We start from the raw sequence: 17,445 nt of genomic DNA on the forward strand, positions 1-17,445 counted from the left end.
GTCAGCAGTGCTGGGTCTCTAACAAATCTTTCCGGAGTCTGCAGTGCGGAACCTATGATTTCAGGCCTAATCAGCTGCTATTAAGTCTCCTATGGACGCCTGGGGAGATTTGGTAATGAGCCAGTCCCAGGTCTGTATCTGAGCGCTGCCAGGCAGTAGGGCTGAGGAAGCTACAAGCTGTTCCACCAAACGCAAAAACCAACTACATGACATGCCTGCTGCTGCCATTAAGTTGAAAGCACGCTCTATAATTATGAAAGGGTGTGAGGCAAATGGATATTGCGTATGTTTCTGACCTCCTTGAGAGAAACTGCATCCCTGAAATTTTTCAGTGTTGGGTTGCTGCTCTTTTAATTTGTCCCAGAGAACCCATTGCAGTGGGGTTTTTCAAAAGAGACCTCATCCTTTATGGGGGTATTAGGCCCTGCCTATATTGTGGGATGGCACATTGATATATGCATTGGTTTTATGGACTCCAAACTTGGAATTTATGTCTGCTTAGCTGATAGAATGAATGTTTACTAGGCCTTTATCAGGGTTGGTGTCCATGTACGGTGAAGTGTACTTCACCGTAGCTACCTCCTGTTAATGTAGAATATGATTTATAGATTTTAAAATGAATAGACAATTGTTCCTCATTAAATTCTTATCACAGTTTTAAGAAGTTTGAAGGAAGTGTCTGCTGCAATAAAAATATGGCTGGGGAAAAAGCCATTTATTAATAGTAATTTCTATAGAACCATATTGTCCACATATCTGGTAGTTGAAAACAGGTACATTTGTTTTGCATTAGGAACAATAAGTTCACACCAGGGTAAGTGATTAAATAGGAATGGCAGATTTCTTCTCTTGGGATTGAGGATTATGGGCTTTCCTAAAGATTTTTTCAGAATACTTATTTCCTTATACCTCAGAACAAGGCCGTTCAACAAAAGAACAATGTTACTGTGTGTGACTATATATTTCATATATAATCTCCTATCTACAATACCAGTATGCTACTAATGATAGCCATAATATTCACATACAAAAATAATGCAGATTTTTTTTTCAAATCACATTTTTTCTTGCATGAACAAATGTGCTAAATCACTGCTGTGTGGCATCATCCATGGATTGTTGAGCCTTACATGCACAGAGGGATCTCTCTTTTGTTTTTTTCCTAATCAACTAGGATCATAAGCTCTGGTTATGACACTGGTGGCCAGGTTTGCTACAGAATGCTCAACACATTTATTTGTTTGTTTGTTTATCAAATTTATATAGCCGCCCATCTCACAGCAAGTGACAAATATTAGAGGAAGGGTCCTTATTTTTTTCACTGTCCCCATGGTAAGGGAGATCTGAGTAAGAACCCTTGAGCAGCACATGCCAGCTGGGTATGAAATGCAGTCAGTACTCTGGCAACTGACAGGTGCATCTCCAGCGATAGGTGCCCTTTCATTACGTATAGCAACTACTAGCAACTTTCCCTTATGTTACTTTCTCATATCACTCATAAATCTGCATCGTTATGCAGTTGTTTCTACATTACTTTGACAGTAGATAAAAAGCTACCTTAGATTTCCCTTGTTCTTTTAATCGGTCTTCATCAGCTCCTTCCTGTCCCTGTCCATGCTCATTCCTTATTTAGCCAGACCAGCAGTTAATCTCTACCATCAGGCTCCCAGTCAGTGACAGGAAGCTGTATTATGTGCCCTGCTGCTGCTGCTGCTGCTGCTGCTAAGTGCCAATTCACAGCTCCTTTGGCTTTGGGTGAGAAAAGTGTTGTCATTGTGACAGACCGATCATTACTGACCCTTGTGGGGAGTTAATTGCCCATCGACACTTCTAGTGCACACTGTAGGAACCAGACCCATTCAAAATAGAATTCTTGCAAAAGGAGACCCTCAAGCATTGCTTTGCAGAGAAATTCGACTTCAGTTGCGAATTTTTGAATATGTTTACAAAATAACATGTTGGAAAGGAAAAGATGGATTTAAAAATATTTACTGCCAATGAGCCACACACAGAGTTTATTAAGCACTCAATGGGCTGCAGCAAACCACCCGGCAGCCAAGAATTCAATTGATCTGATTAAAGTAACACTTCTTTGTCTGGGTGTGCAGAGTTGGTCCAGGGCAGTGGAAAGCAAAGGCTTCTAAAGTGCTGACAAATTGGAAATTCTGAGTGCATAAGATGTTATAGAACTTAAATGAGCTGCTGTGGAGCTCATTGTTGGAATAGGACAAGCAGGGTCAGATATTTACAATTGTTCTTGGACCATGATGCTGATTTTCCAAAGAAACCTTCACAGTGTAGGGGCTTTGAAAAATGTGTTCTCTTAATCATTAAGGCTTGGTATGGAGCAACAGTTGGAGCTGTAATATTAAGCAACAGAAATATATATACGTATGCATATGCCTCTTCATTTCCTCAGATCAGAGGTTTAAGTTGTCGCTTTATTGTGGTTAGAAAAGGAAATAAATCATCAGACAGGTATACCTGGCAAAAGTACAGTACAAAAGGGATTTCTAGGAATAATCAACTCCCTTTAGCATATATGTAAAAATTTTGACACTGTTGAACCTACAGCTCGTGAGCCAAAGGACTCTTTAGAATTGATAATGGAATATATACAGCAGTATAGTTTGGCGTCAGGATATTGGATTAAAATCTTAAAACTTGATATGGAACCTAACTGAAGAAGAAAAGTAATACTTGCAGAAAATAATGGGGTTTAATATTACTGCTAAAATGTTAAATATCTGGGAATTTACTTGACACAAAACAATAAAGACTTATTTAAAAATGATTATTTACAAATCTGGATTGGCATACTGACCTACAGTACATAATCTCCCCAACCCAACAGAGTCCAATATTTGTTGAAGGTTTGGTGGATCAGCCTTCCCACCATTGTCATCCAATAGTTGATTTAATTTTTTTTTAATTGTATGACATCGCAGTTTGGTCTTCATGCTGCTTTTCTTGCTGGGAAATCCTTGTGAGGTCCAGCAGCCAGATGTGTAGACTATTTCGCCAGGACAAGTCACGTTACCCGGGGTGTACCACGAGGAGGCTAGCCTACATTGCACTGAGTTGGGCTGAGAGAAAGTGACTGGCCCAAGGTCACCCAGCCGGCTTTCATGCCTAAGACGGGACTAGAATTCACAGACTCCTGGTTTCTAGCCCAGAACCTTAACCACTAGACCAAACTGATTTATTTAAATGATTGAAGTCTCCTAACAGGTTTGTCCTGAGCATATGACAACCTCACAGTTCAAGCTGCTAGGAAATAGAAGTGTGGAAACCCTCTGGAGTGTCTGAAGATGAAGTCATGAGCTGATGTGATGGATTTCAGTAATGCTGCTGGCTCTCAGGAAGGAGGGAGCACATTCCAAGGAGGAAGGCAAGATAAGAGGAGACACAGTTCAGAAAGTGATTGTGGGAAAACTAAGAGGTTCAGAATAGCCCTGCCCTAGAGTCTTCCCAAGTTATTTCCCCTTAGGGTAGGTAAAGTAGCTTTAGTTTGGCAAGATTCTGTCTGTATGGTATATGCAAATAAAGAACTGAAGTTTGGCTGGGTTGATTCTCTGAAGTTCTTGGGCTGGACTTGACAGCTTCTGAAGCGTTAGGATTAGAGCTTCCATGGCTGGATGAGCTGTCCTGAGTAAGATCTGAGCACATGGAATGTTTATAGCTTACACTCCTATGTGTGTTCACTTCATAATTTCATGATATTAATACTTGTTTTGTTTTGTTTTGGGCCTTTGAGTCAGTGTTGATTCCTGGCAACTGCCTGGATTGGTCCCTGCAGTTTTCTTGGAAAGACTTTGGAAGTGGTTTGCCATTGCCTCCTTCCTAGGGCTGAGAGAGAGGGACTGGCCCAAGGTCACCTAGGTGGCTTTGTGCCTATGGTTGAACTAGAACTCATGGTCTCCCCTAGCCTGGTGCCTTAACCATTGCACCAGACTGGCTCCATATTAATACTTTAATTCAGCTACAGTGAAGAAACAAAACTGACAGAAAAGGTTTTTGGTTTTTTTTTTTTAATTTGGCTGTGGTGCTCAAAGAGTATTAAATAAGTTATTTAGAAAGCATTAAAATGGAAATAAGGACTTATATAAGGAAATAAAGGTGATTTATTTCTGTTTTAAATGAATTGCTATAAGTAGAGAAAACTCTGAAAGAGATGTGAGAAATGGTTGTTAACCATTTTGCTTTATTCTGGAGTATAAATCACTGCTTTTTAAAGATTAAGATGTTATACCCAGAAAGGACTGTGTGAATTTGCATAGCAAGAGGCTTATAATTGTGATCATGTCATACCTGCTAGTCATTATGGATTGAATTAGCCTTGTCTAAGTCAGCACTCTTAAAAATGTCCCTGGTTATGCATGCTTTTAATAGGAAGGTATTTATGTAATGGTGCCTGAGGGCTACTTGTGATTATTTGAATGTGGTTTCCCCCACTTTCCTGTTGCCTTCTGTCTTCCAATGTTTTTACAAAATTCAAGCCACCTGAAGAGTCACCTAGCTATGATAGCCATTTTTAAGCCTACCCTCTTCAGATATAAAGGTTTGAGCTGCAAGCCTATTCCCAGCTGAATATACTTCAGAAAAAAAGTAATAATTTCCAATTGTCACCCTAAAACCACACAGCTGTAACAAGGATTGGGATTTGGATTCAGAGCCATTCTCAGTGTATATAAACACTTTAACTTTACAATTAGTAACCAATGTCTGATCTCTTTTGCTGGCTCTTATACACATAGAAAGAGTTTACTTGACTGACTGACTGAATGAATGAATGGAAATTTGAACACTTTGCAATAAGTTTCCAAGTCTATGGGTGCTCACAGGGAGAAGATATTCCTCACTGAATTTTGCTGAGCTTCGATGTCTACATCATTGATTACTTGGTATGCCCCCCTTTGTAGAGTATTAGACCAAAATAGACAATTAATTAAAGATTCTTCAATTGGACAGCGGACTTAATTCTTTGAGGAGTACGGCAGGGTTGTACACTCTCACCCTACCAATTCAACTTGTATGCAGAGCACATCATGCGATGTGCTGGGCTTGAGGAATCCAAGGCTGGAGTTAAAATCTCTGGAAGAAACATCAACAATCTCAGATATGCAGATGATACCACTTTGATGGCTGAAAGCAAAGAGGAACTGAGGAGCCTTATGATGAAGGTGAAAGAAGAAAGTGCAAAAGCTGGCCTGCAGCTAAACCTCAAAAAAACCAAGTTTATGGCAACCAGCTTGATTGATAACTGGCAGATAGAGGGAGAAAACGTAGAGGCAGTGAAAGACTTTGTATTTCTAGGTGCAAAGATTACTGCAGATGCTGACTGCAGTCAGGAAATCAGAAGACGCTTAATCCTTGGGAGAAGAGCAATGACAAATCTCGATAAAATAGTTAAGAGCAGAGACATCACACTGACAACAAAGGTCCGCATAGTTAAAGCAATGGTATTCCCAGTAGTAACATATGGCTGCGAGAGCTGGACCATAAGGAAGGCTGAGAGAAGGAAGATCGATGCTTTGGAACTGTGGTGTTGGAGGAAAATTCTGAGAGTGCCTTGGACTGCAGGAAGATCAAACCAGTCCATCCTCCAGGAAATAAAGCCAGACTGCTCACTTGAGGGAATGATATTAAAGGCCAAACTGAAATACTTTGGCCACATAATGAGAAGACAGGACACCCTGGAGAAGCTGCTGATGCTAGGGAGAGTGGAAGGTAAAAGGAAGAAGGGCCAACGGCAAGATGGATGGATGATATTCTAGAGGTGACGGACTCGTCCTTGGGGGAGCTGGGGGTGTTGACGACCGACAGGAAGCTCTGGCGTGGGCTGGTCCATGAAGTCACGAAGAGTCGGAAACAGCTGAATGAATAAACAACAACAACTTAATTCTTTGACTACTGACATATATTTTCCTATATTCAAGATTTTCAGTGAAATGAGTTATAGATTCAAGATTTTTTTTACATTAGAACCAGCTACAAGGTTGAAGAAATCATTGTGAGAGTGCCACCTAATCAGTCATCAATCATTTTAATCTTCCTAGAATGCAGTGGCTTGGAAGTGGATCATTCTATGGCATAACGGTGGTACCCTTCATGCCTGGCAGCCATCTTGTTATTTACTCAGAATGACAAAGAATCATGGCACTACTCATGCAACACAATTTAGGTAAACTAAAATGGCAGCCTTCAGTGGTTTGAAGACCCCAGCAGAAATCATTAGTGGCAACAACAGTTTATGTGTACTCCATGGTCATGATGATATCCAGAAAGGTAAATAGCTTTAGAAAGATGTGGGAGTTCTTTGTTTTCCAAGGACTGGACATACCACAGTGCAGCAGATAACTGTACACAATACTTTATTGTGGCATATACCTTCCCCAGCAATAGGCTGTTGCTCTGGGTTAACTCCACTCTCCTAGGCCTTGCAAGTTGATGTAACCACATAAATACATCTTTAATACTCAGTCCTTAACACAAACAAAAGTATCGAAGTTTGCAAAGTGGCATGCAACCTTTGCCTCCCTCCAAAAGTTCTTGCACTGATTGGGATGAGGTGCTGCCTCAGTAAGGTTGCATCTTTTCTGGTTGCTGCTGAGCTCCAGGCCAAGCTCCAAGCTCTGCTCTTAAGCAGTGTTCTTTTGTGCACTTCAGCTGAGCTCCCAAGCCAAGCTGCAGGCAGGAATCCAACCAGGATATGCTGCCTACTGTAGCTTGTGATCCTGGCAGTTCACCGATAGCCCTCTTGCCTGCCTGTAACAGTTGCAAATTTCCAGAGGTCGCCTCCTGCTTCCTTGTCTGCTTGCTGTTTTCTTATCACCTTTTCTCTTACATACCCACCTTAGTGTTCCCTTTTGTAAGCTAAGAGCCTGGGTGGGGTGAGGCTGCCTCTGGACATTGGCACATTCCTGAAAAGGCCAGGGTGTGGTTCAATTAGCCAGGCAGCTGGAACACTGGCGTGGTTGCTTATGAGTAAACTGTGAGTGGGGAATGAATGAATGAGCCCATCTCTTCTCAAGTTTCTGGGGCTGTAAACTTTTATAGCCGTTTGAGAAATAGCATGAGTTGTGCTGAGCCTTGGGGAAGTGGGGTGGGAAGCATTTCTGCCTGGCTGCAGCTGCTTTTCCCAAGCACAGAAAGCAATCCCGGCTTCACTTCCTCACAAGGGATTAAGTACATACCAAGACATGTGACCAGTAACAAAAGTAAATCTTCATGTTGAAAAAACAAAACAAAACAAAACAAAAACCACTACATGGCAAGCAGCGGACAGGAGTAGCTAGTATTTTCCTGCCTTCTTGTGAATTTCCAGAGATGTCTGCCTGAAATTCTGACCTCCATGGATCTTGATTTTATCCAATGACATATTTTTATGCAGTCATTTATTTAGTGATTCAGAAATAATAATATATTTTATTTAGTCCTATCTCTGCCTCCTTAACAAACTAATACATTAATCAACTCTTAAAGCAAGTTGAAGTTTACTATTTACCTTATTTTATGAGGCTAATTGGGGCACAAGGTGTTTTGTTTGTTTGTTCAATTATGTGGTTTCCTACCCAGGTCTCTGTAAGGATGAAGGAATACAGTGTAAGAGGAGCAGTAATTATGCCTTGTCCTCATTTTTATAGCCTGGAATACAAAGAATTCTGGGCAAAATGGGGACAATGGGTTTAATGTTTGAGTGCCTAGCCCTTACCTAGATTGTCTAGTTCTGCACTTCTCCAACAAGCCAGTCTTTTATTGTCCTATAGAATGATCAAACCAAGAACCTCAATATGCATATTTAGTACCAAGAGAGTTAATGTGCTATTTAAATATGACAGGGTTGCTTTATGAATGTCTTCATTCTTTAAGAATTATGCATGCCTCCAAAATCCAGCACTTTGCTGTTACTGAAACAGACAAACTTAGGTTTGGGATGTATAGAGGGAGAGCAGTTTTATTATTTTTTTTGTTCTCTCAATGGCTTTTCATAACACTAAGCATGGAATTCTCCTGAATCAACTCCATGGATTAAACATTGGGAGCCTTGTTCTGCAGTAGCTCACACTACTGTCTAAGAAACAGATTCCATAAAATAGCATTAGGGGACTTTGGTTGGCTGTCAACAATCTTGCTGTTGTTATCTTGCTTCTGGCTGTTAGGAGATTTGGAATGAAGAATCACAGTTCTGCTGATGATTTTCAGATCTATTTCTCTGTAACATCTGAATCAGGAGAAGCAATATACAACACAATGCAGGGCTTGTGCACTATGGTAGGTTGGCTGCAGGCCAATAAACTGAAGCTGAATCCCAGTTGGATGGAAACTCTATAGGTCAGGAGTTTCTAAGTCTGGGAACAAGAGGAATTACCTGCTATACATCCTTTGTAGGACTGACTTGCTGCAGAGGTGACCTCTGTGGTAGTAATGCCTACTACAAGTTTGCCATAGAGATGCAGCACTTGGAACTTTAAGATCAGATTACCACAATGAGCTCTACAAGGAGCTGTCCTTAGGACTGGTCTGAAAGCTACAACTAAGTGCTGAATGTTGCATCATTCTGACTGGGGTGGCATACCATACAGTGTGTGTACAGCTCTTAAGATTTGCACTAACTGCTAGTCTGCTATTGAGCCAAATTCAGGGTGTTTCATTGCCCTAAGCAACAGAAGACCAGCTTATCTTAAAGAATAAATTCAATTATATCAACCTCCCAGCTATCTACAGTATTCAGGAAAGGGCCTGTTCTCCCTGCCATGGTTTGCAGTTGGTGCTTGGGGTGACACAGAAGTATTGACATTTAGCCTTCTCTGTAGTGGGATCTATGCTGTGGCTCAGTCTCCACTCTGAGGCCTGCTAATGCATTTTAGACATCTTTTAAAAGATCCATCCTTTTATACTGACATTCCCGAGCCATTACCTTCCCCAACGTTTCTCTACATTTTGGAATGGTTTGATGGTTAGCATCAATTGCTTTGAGAGTTCTAGAATGAGATTTACAGGTCAGCTTGTAGGGCAGCTTACAGTTTAAAACTACATACACAGGGAAAAATAAGAATCATAAAAAGTACTAAAATACTTTTAATAAAGAAAAAAGAGGAAGAAATGTGTATACCTGCGGGTGTCAGACTAAGTGCGATCACTGCAGTATTACAGAGAACTTCTATCTCGGAGCCACCATTATAGTGCTATTGAAAAGGCAGCAGGAAACAATGTGTGTGAAAGTTTGCCATTAATATTAGCAAATATCCACCAGTGATGTGATAAAAATATATCCTTCAGTTTGGTCCAGTGAAAATTGCAGTGATATAGAAATTATTCCCAGCAAGAAGACAAGTTGTCGTAACTAAGGAGTTATGAAACCTTTGTCATTTATTTTCTGTAGGTGACAAATTGGGTGTCTCATTTTAGCAGTATCTGCCCTTTTCTTTTAATGTTGTGCCTAATTAGGAGAAGCAAATTTGAAATGCAGATTTGTATATGACTGGATAGGGAAGAAGGGCTATTGGCAATTAATAAATGCAGGTCAGTCAGGTAAAGAGGAAAACTATGCATTTTCTCTTCCTTGCACTACATAGTACATTCTTGTGGTAAGATCTGTTCTGAATAGCTTTGAGTTTCAATAGCCTAGTAGAATCAGGTTTTTCTCTGTAGCTAAGGAAGAGAATTTTGTGAGTGAGAACAGTTAAGACATTTGAACATATATCTGTCATTCTTTGGGTCATGCAACTGAGCTACAAATTGTGTCAGACGAACCTTATCTCCTTCTTTGATATAGTTCTTAACTTAGTAACTTAGAGGAATATACTTGGACTTCAGCAAAGCCTTTGATGAAGTGCCTCATGGTGTTCTCCTTCATAACATGGTAAAATGTGGGCTAGGTGATTCTACTGTTATATGAACGCACACGTGGCTGAATGACTGCAACCAAAGAGTGCTCATTAATGACTCCAGCTTGGAGGGAAGTGGGCCATTAACAGGCTGGTGCTACTCAACTTTTTTATCAGTGTCTTGGGAGTTGAAAGGACAAATTTGCAATCACACATAACTGGGAGTGGTGGCTAGTATTTGAGATGAAAGAGAGAAGAACCAATAATATCTAGGCCTCTACCCTATAGATTCCGCTATGCCACTACAATGGCCTATTTCAGTAGTCCTTTAAATCTCCTTGGAAGGCTGTCTGTAACCTCAGAATAGTCTGAGCCAATGGCACCCAGGAGAGTCTTCTCAGGGACTCTACATTTGATCTTTTCAACTCATGTCCTGCTTAGATTTTCTGGTACCAATACCAGATCATCTTCTGGCACCAGATCATTATTAATTTGAGAACACGCTGAAGACCCTAATGCTGCTTTTGGATTGCTGTTTCTTAAATGCTGGACGATGATTTATTTCAAACTATGGCAAAGTTGAAAATTTGAGGTGAGGAGATTGTCTGCTTCATGCATCAGAAGCTCTTTCAGTAAAAACATTTTTCAGTCTGGTTTACATTTCTCTGTGGGACTTAATAATAGTCAGGTAAGTAATTCGTACATGTGTCTTTTCTTTCTTTGTTCTTTTCCTATTTGTTTTTACTTGCTGAAACTTTTACAGCAATCTTCTGTGTGTTTTCAAAGAGAGTAAGCATAATAAAAATAACAATCCCAAATAATTAAAAGTTGTACAGTACTGTAAAATAATAAAAACTGTACATTTTCAATCAGAGTTAGCTTCTGATTTCTAGATAGCACAAATACTGTACAATAAGCGTTTCTCTAGTAGAGAGAGAAACAAGAAATAGTGCAGTACTAGCTTTATGTTATATGATTCAATAAAATTTGGAGAAAGCAGGAAATAAATTAGAAACTTTCTTATGGACAATAGCAACTAACTCAACCTTCTGGAATAGAGCTCTCATACAAAATCTTCTGCATGGCTACTGCTTATCTTTTGTTAGGAGATAAGCTTATGGTGTGTTTTCAGGTTTTATTTTTGTTATTTCTATGTATGGGATATATTTACATAGATTTATTTAAAATATAGCTAAGGCTGTAAGCCAATCTTTTTATGGATGATTTAAAAACCTATGCAGAAACAACATCTCTGAAGTTTTAAAAATACATTGCATAGTTGCTCTTAGCTATTGATTGTCTAGAAATATCATGCACCTATGAAGTTTTATGATAATCAAGCCTGTCAGTAATGCAATTGGAAATGGTAATTGAAAGTGTTATCTTGCAAAGTACATCCTAGAATCTCTCCTCTCTTGCTGTGGAGCTCCTGTAATGTGCTTCTGGTTTGTGTTCCAAGCAATAGAAATCAAGATTGAAAGGCAGGGAGCGAAGGCACAGGGGAGGGGGAAAAAAACAACACCTTTTGAATAAAATGCTTGGAAAGGCACTTCTTGTTTTGATCAAATTCTCCTGTTTTCCTGTGAAATGGAGTCATTTCTTGGTGGCACATAGTTTTATTACACAGCAGGAAAGAAGTGCTTGGGGATAATACCTGTTTCACATGCATGTCAATATAATGAATGCTGCTATTGTTCTTCCTTCTACAACCACCCACATGGTGAGGCAGGATGAACAAAATGAGGATTTATATAAATAGAGTTTTTGTTTTATGGAAAACCTGCTGATCCAAAGGATTGAGCATCCTTTGCTTGCCACCCACCGCAGCACTATAGTGCAAGATTTAACTTTGAATTTGCTTTAACTTTCCCATGTGGAATTCCCCAGTCCTTGCCTTGGTTATCATCGTGGTATTTTACCATTCTCTAAGTAACCGTTACTATCCTGAGTTGCACTGTTTTACAGTAGCCGTTATATGTACCAGAGCAGGCTAAACACTCACTGGCATTTCCTTTCCATAGCTATTCCTGAAACATTTTGTAATTTTGCCATTACAGAGGTTGTGATAAATGATTCCCAGAGCACTATCATGCCAGGGTCCATGACACTTTATTCCCCTAATGGCTTCTAATAATGTCAGAAGTAATGTCCCAGTAAAAACGATCACTTCTAACCTTCATGATAAGTTAATGGTGATGATGGTGGTGAAGGTGGGACAGGAAGAATCTTATGATTTGTTTTGCACATTATGCTAAACTAATAAATGTTTGGGGCTTAGCATGATGTACAAACGGAGGTGCATGAATAAGCTACAATTAGTTTTAGGTAATAAACCACATATTGAAATGATGGTTTCCTGTTTCATTCTGTATGAATAAGAACCCAGAATTATTTAATGTATTTATTTAATTTTTATCCCGCCTTTATTATTTTTATAAATAATTCAAGGTGGCGAGCATATCTAATACTCCTTCCTCCTCCTATTTTTCCCACAACAACAACTCTATGAGGTGAGCTGGGCTGAGAGAGACTGACTGGCCCAAGGTCACCCAGCCGGCTTTAACTTGTGGATTTCTGACTGATGCCTTGTTTATTTGTGCCCCATCCAATCCTGTAATAATTTGCAGAGGATAAGGCAACAGCATCTAAAGGAGGGCAGAAACAAGAAGTTGGACAAACAAGCCATAATTACTTTGCTCATCTGAAAAACACTGGCATGCATCTGGTTTGTTCAGCAAGCCATGGTTTAAATACAACCAGTGAATATTCTTGATCAGATCCAACATATTTAACAACAGTTTTATGGGTATACAAGACAGACTTGAAAGTATCATAGCCTTTGAAGCTGCTATTTGCCATTTCAGATGGACCCTCCGCTGTTGTAATAAATCGTTATTTGAAAGCTTTTGCTTGCTGAACCATTTGTTACTTGAGCACATGATCCAAGGAATGCTGGATACAGAGAAATTGAATTATTATTCTCCAGATTGCTGCCATTCACTGTCTTCCTGATCCCCTTGTTGTGAACAAACAAAGCACTGGAATGCAATCATCCCATCAAATTTGCCCAGTCCATTTGGGGCCCAGAGGCATTCTTGGAAACAGAGATGATGCTACAGGCATGTACCTTGTTTCGCAGGGTGTCAGCTTCCTATTTTTTGGATTAAAATGTCAGAAATCTGCAGGGATGACAAGTCCAGTGATATCAAGGAAGATGAATCTGGGTCCATTCGAGCTAGTAAACCCCACATTGGGGATTCCAAACACAGGGGGGTATCATTAGAACACTAGTACATACTAGGCAATAACCCTAGAGCATTGGTTCTCTGCAAGGTCACTTGAGGTTTCCTTCTGCTTTGGCTCAAGCCAGAAGCAGAAGGAAACCTTATTCATTTTAAAGAAACTGCTCATGCCGACTGGGATGAGATGGTCTTGAGGCAATGCTTTTGAATTTCATGTGAGTCTCTGTTCTACCTGCCATCTCATACCTGGATATCAAAATGCTTTTTTTTTTCCAAATTGCTTTCCTATATTTTCAATTTCTATTTTTCCTATATTTTCAATTTTGTATTTTAGCTACACATTTTGAAATTTAATAAAGTTCTTATTAAAAAAAATGTCTTGATACTGCTGGATGTTCTCAAAATGGGGGCACACCATCTCTCACATCATGCCATATTGACTGGCTCCCAGGAAACTGTCAGGAATGGATGCTGTGAAGATATTTATGATGTATCCCCAAAACCTACATGGGAAATATCTGAAGGAACCTGTAATAAACATCTCACATCTGACTTTTTTTTCCTCCTTCAACAAGATTAGTTTTGTAAAACACATCTAAACATGCCTGCCTTGAACTTTTAAAAAAGAGCCTTTAACTGATTCTCATGTTAGTAGTTTTTATTAAAACACACAAACAATAACAATTCAGTGGATGACTTTAAATGAACCCAGTGGCCCTTGGTTTGACAGATCCTTTGAGAAGAATGCTAATGTTTCAACACTGGATGGAATGGCAGTGTTTTATCCTCCAAGTGTGAGCAACAGTGATGAAGAGAACATTTGCAAAGTTTAGGCCCACTGTCGTTTAACAAATGCGAAGGGAAAACTTTCTCTGCCCTACAAAATTCTCCTGAGAAGTCTTGAAATTTTAATTTTAGGCATGCCAAGTTGTCATTTTAGGAGCTCACTGCAAAAGAAAGCCTAATAACAGTGACATTTATATGTAATCTAACAATGAGCGAGGGAAAGAAAAAGGTGGTGAAATCAAGGATGTCTGATGATCTATAAAAATGAAAGAACCTTGAATGGCTTCTAAAATCAATTCAAATTTATTCTGAATCATTTCAGACATTTGTGGCCATTTATTTAGCTAATTAGCTTGCCTTAACTTTCTCAGTGATAAATGTGTGGCATGGAATGTAGAGTCTAGGACAGGGTAATCCTAGTTTAAAATCCCCTTGGAACTCTGAAGCCTGTCAAGTAATTTTTCATGGAGTTCTCATGGAGATAAAATTTGGCTGGATGAATAAGAAAGCCATACCCACCTCTCTGAGCTCCTTGGAAAAATGGATCTTTGTATGTGCCCCTCTTTAATGCCTGTTTTTTTTAAGAATGGGCATTCTCAGTTTCACTTCTTCCTGCCTTCCCTGCCTGCTTCCTCATGATTATCCTTTACTTGATGCAAGGAACTAGGGGTCTTTTAATACTTTCGCAGCCCTGCCTGTGGGAAAAGAATGTATTATTTGTGTTTAGAGACGGATGTTTTGAAATGTTCAGTCTCTGTGACTGCTTCCCTCTCTTTAAATTCTGATGATTGCTTAGCAACCCATTGCTTGACTTCTATAGCTCAGCCACTGGGTAGGCATGACATGCTTCACGTTTGTCATAAAATAGGGAAGAGCCATCATGGAAATTAGCTAGCAATTGTTCTCTTAGAAGTCTGAAATCATAAAATTCTGAAAGAGCAGGGTATGAAACCGAAGAGGGAGAGGGGGTGCTTTGGCTGCATGGTTCATTTTGGAGCATTGTTAGGAGTTTCAGTCAAAGCTTCCCAGCGACCTGAGGCACATGAAATAACAAAATGCTGAGTGACTGCCATCAAGGACCTTTTCTTACATTTAAATTCTAGGTTGCATGTGGCAGCTCAGTATGCAGGCTTTTCAGGAACAGGTACCATTTAAAGTGCTCCAGAGAGGGAACTTCTCAAAACTTGACTAGACCCCCATTCCACGGATGATGATGATTATTATTATTATTATTATTATTATTATTATTATTATTATTATTTATTTTCTATCCCCCCTTTATTATTTTTATAAATACCTCAAGGTGGGGAACATACCTAATCCTCCTTCCTCCTCCTATTTTCCCCACAACAACTCTGTGAGGTGATCAGGGCTTAGAGAGAAAGACTGGCCCAAGGTCAGCCAGCTGGCTTATTATTATGGTGGTGGTTATGAGGAGATCTGTCAGGAATGCTCGGAAGAGAAAAACCAGCAGTGCAGACCAAAGTCCAGGCTCTGGTGAAGGTTTGAATCATGCCCCTTGCAAAAGACTTTTGAAGAAATTCCCTTTGAAAATCTGGCCTCCTTCACAATCCTTTTGGGAAGCCACCCTCATCCTTTCCTGAATAGCCACCACTCTCATAGCAGCAGTGTTCAGGAAGCTGATGGAAAATAACAGACCCAGAGAGCCCAAATGGTCCATTAATCAGATATTACTCATGTTCATCTGTTTTTCTCCTGTCTTTTCTGAAGGAGCAGAAGAAAAGAAAGGAAAGCAGTTGATTGACCCAGTGCAACCTGAAGGTCAATGCGATACAGAAAACATTTCAAGTATTGATGGTAAGCTTCCCAAGACCTTTTGGTGGTAGCAAGAGAAAAGGGTGCATGTGACATACGCCTCCATTTCTTAGCATAAGGTATTACCTCGTTCAAACGCAGTTTGTGAGAAGTCTGGATTATGCAAGCCACCGGCCTTCCCAACTGTGAAGCAAGCACAAGGAATGTTCTCCTGCCCTCACTTATGCAACTGATCTTTCAGAGGGACTCAGGCCTGAGCAATCAAGCACGGGACTGGCACTAATTTGCCTAAGCCAAAAATTCCACTGCCACAAGGAGCTCAACTGTAAAGCAAATACAGACAAAAGCGTTTCATTTCATGCTTTTGTGCTCTCCTGCCTCCCTGTCCCACAATCTCCTGAGCTGCTTTGAGAACAAGTCCACCACTACTCAAAGTAATAGGATTAAAAATTAGCACCATTTGAATGTAGAGAATGTCAGCCTTCCCTTTGGGTACCGTTATATAGTATGTCAGCAGTAAATCTGCAGACAAAACCCCATGAGATTTTATTAACCCATTCCAATATTTGGGAGTTATTGTTTAAGTTTGCAGTGCTGTACAACAGAGTTGTAGCATCAGGGTTTATTATGATGTGCAGCTAGAAACATTCAGACAGTGTACATCCATTTTTGTGAAACTGCCTATGTGGGGTTTCATAAAGAGCTAGATGGCTTCTTTAGAAGAAATAGATGGGATAGTGATCCAAAGAAGTAGAAAATGAAAATGAATATTGTTTCTTTACAATCTTCATAATCTGATAATGCATTATAGGATCCACAGTGAAAGGCTAAATTTGCATTTCCTGGTATGCCATGGTTAAAACAAGTCATACGGCCTTGGTTCACAAATGATGCTAAGGCATAATCATGGTTTGCAGGATGCAAGGTATGTCATGGTTAAAACAAACCATACAGTCTTGGTCCATAAATAAGGTATAACGATGGCTTACACGCTACAGTGGCTAATTCAACCATAATGTGGTTTGTTTGTTTTTTTCATTTTGGCTTATCATGTTATACTGTGATTTATTGAACAACATATGGTTAAAACTATGACCAGGTGGTATATACCAGGCCATAAGCACATACCGAATTCTAGTAAACAGGCACAATCATTCCAGAGCTATATACAGAGCTCCAAAAAGCTTGACATGGATTTGCTATGCTGCCTTCTCTTCCTTTACCCTGTGCATATCAACATTTCTTTTGTTTGAAGGTGGCTGGATAGTTGCTATTTCTGACTGGAGAATTTGAATAAGTACGCTTGCAAACCTCCTCTTATTTGCTTTCTTTAGTTGTGTCTCTGGATCTGTATTTTTAAAAAAAATCCATATAAGCACTGCTTCGAGGACTCCATTACACAAACAACAACAAATTGTGATAGACCTCTGTCAGATAATGCAATGATTCTTAACCAAACAGTGCAGTGTCATCAATCCCCATTCCTTTTAGATTATGAACTTCACTGATAATGGCCAGAGAGGTTTGCCTCACTTTCCACCATAGGCATCTGTTCCTAAGCATGATGACACAAGATAAGGAAATGCCTGTCAAGATGTCATGACCCAAACTCTGCATGTTTGAACTTGCATTGCAACCTGAGCCCATAAAGGGCAGAGTCTGCATCAAATGATAGCCAGTTTCCTGTATTCCCAGCACAATCTCACATTCCTTTCCATCCACACTCTTGCAGTTGGTTTAAATAGTTTCTGCAGATTCTTTTTAAAAAATCTAGTTCTCTTTTGTGTATATTGACAGCCCAGACTAGAAGT

General features: G+C 39.8%; 1 protein-coding gene across 1 annotated transcript in view; it reads left to right on the forward strand.

The window, feature by feature from the left end:
* MACROD2 (mono-ADP ribosylhydrolase 2) overlaps positions 1-17,445 on the forward strand; it is a 1,156,239-nt gene that overhangs the window by 1,126,234 nt on the left and 12,560 nt on the right. The window contains exon 16 of the mRNA XM_063316393.1: positions 15,590-15,676. Coding sequence (XP_063172463.1) covers positions 15,590-15,676 — 87 coding nt within the window. The remainder of the gene's footprint in view (positions 1-15,589; positions 15,677-17,445) is intronic.

The sequence above is a fragment of the Candoia aspera genome, chromosome 1 (genome assembly GCF_035149785.1).
Source record: "Candoia aspera isolate rCanAsp1 chromosome 1, rCanAsp1.hap2, whole genome shotgun sequence".
Lineage (NCBI taxonomy): Eukaryota > Metazoa > Chordata > Lepidosauria > Squamata > Boidae > Candoia > Candoia aspera.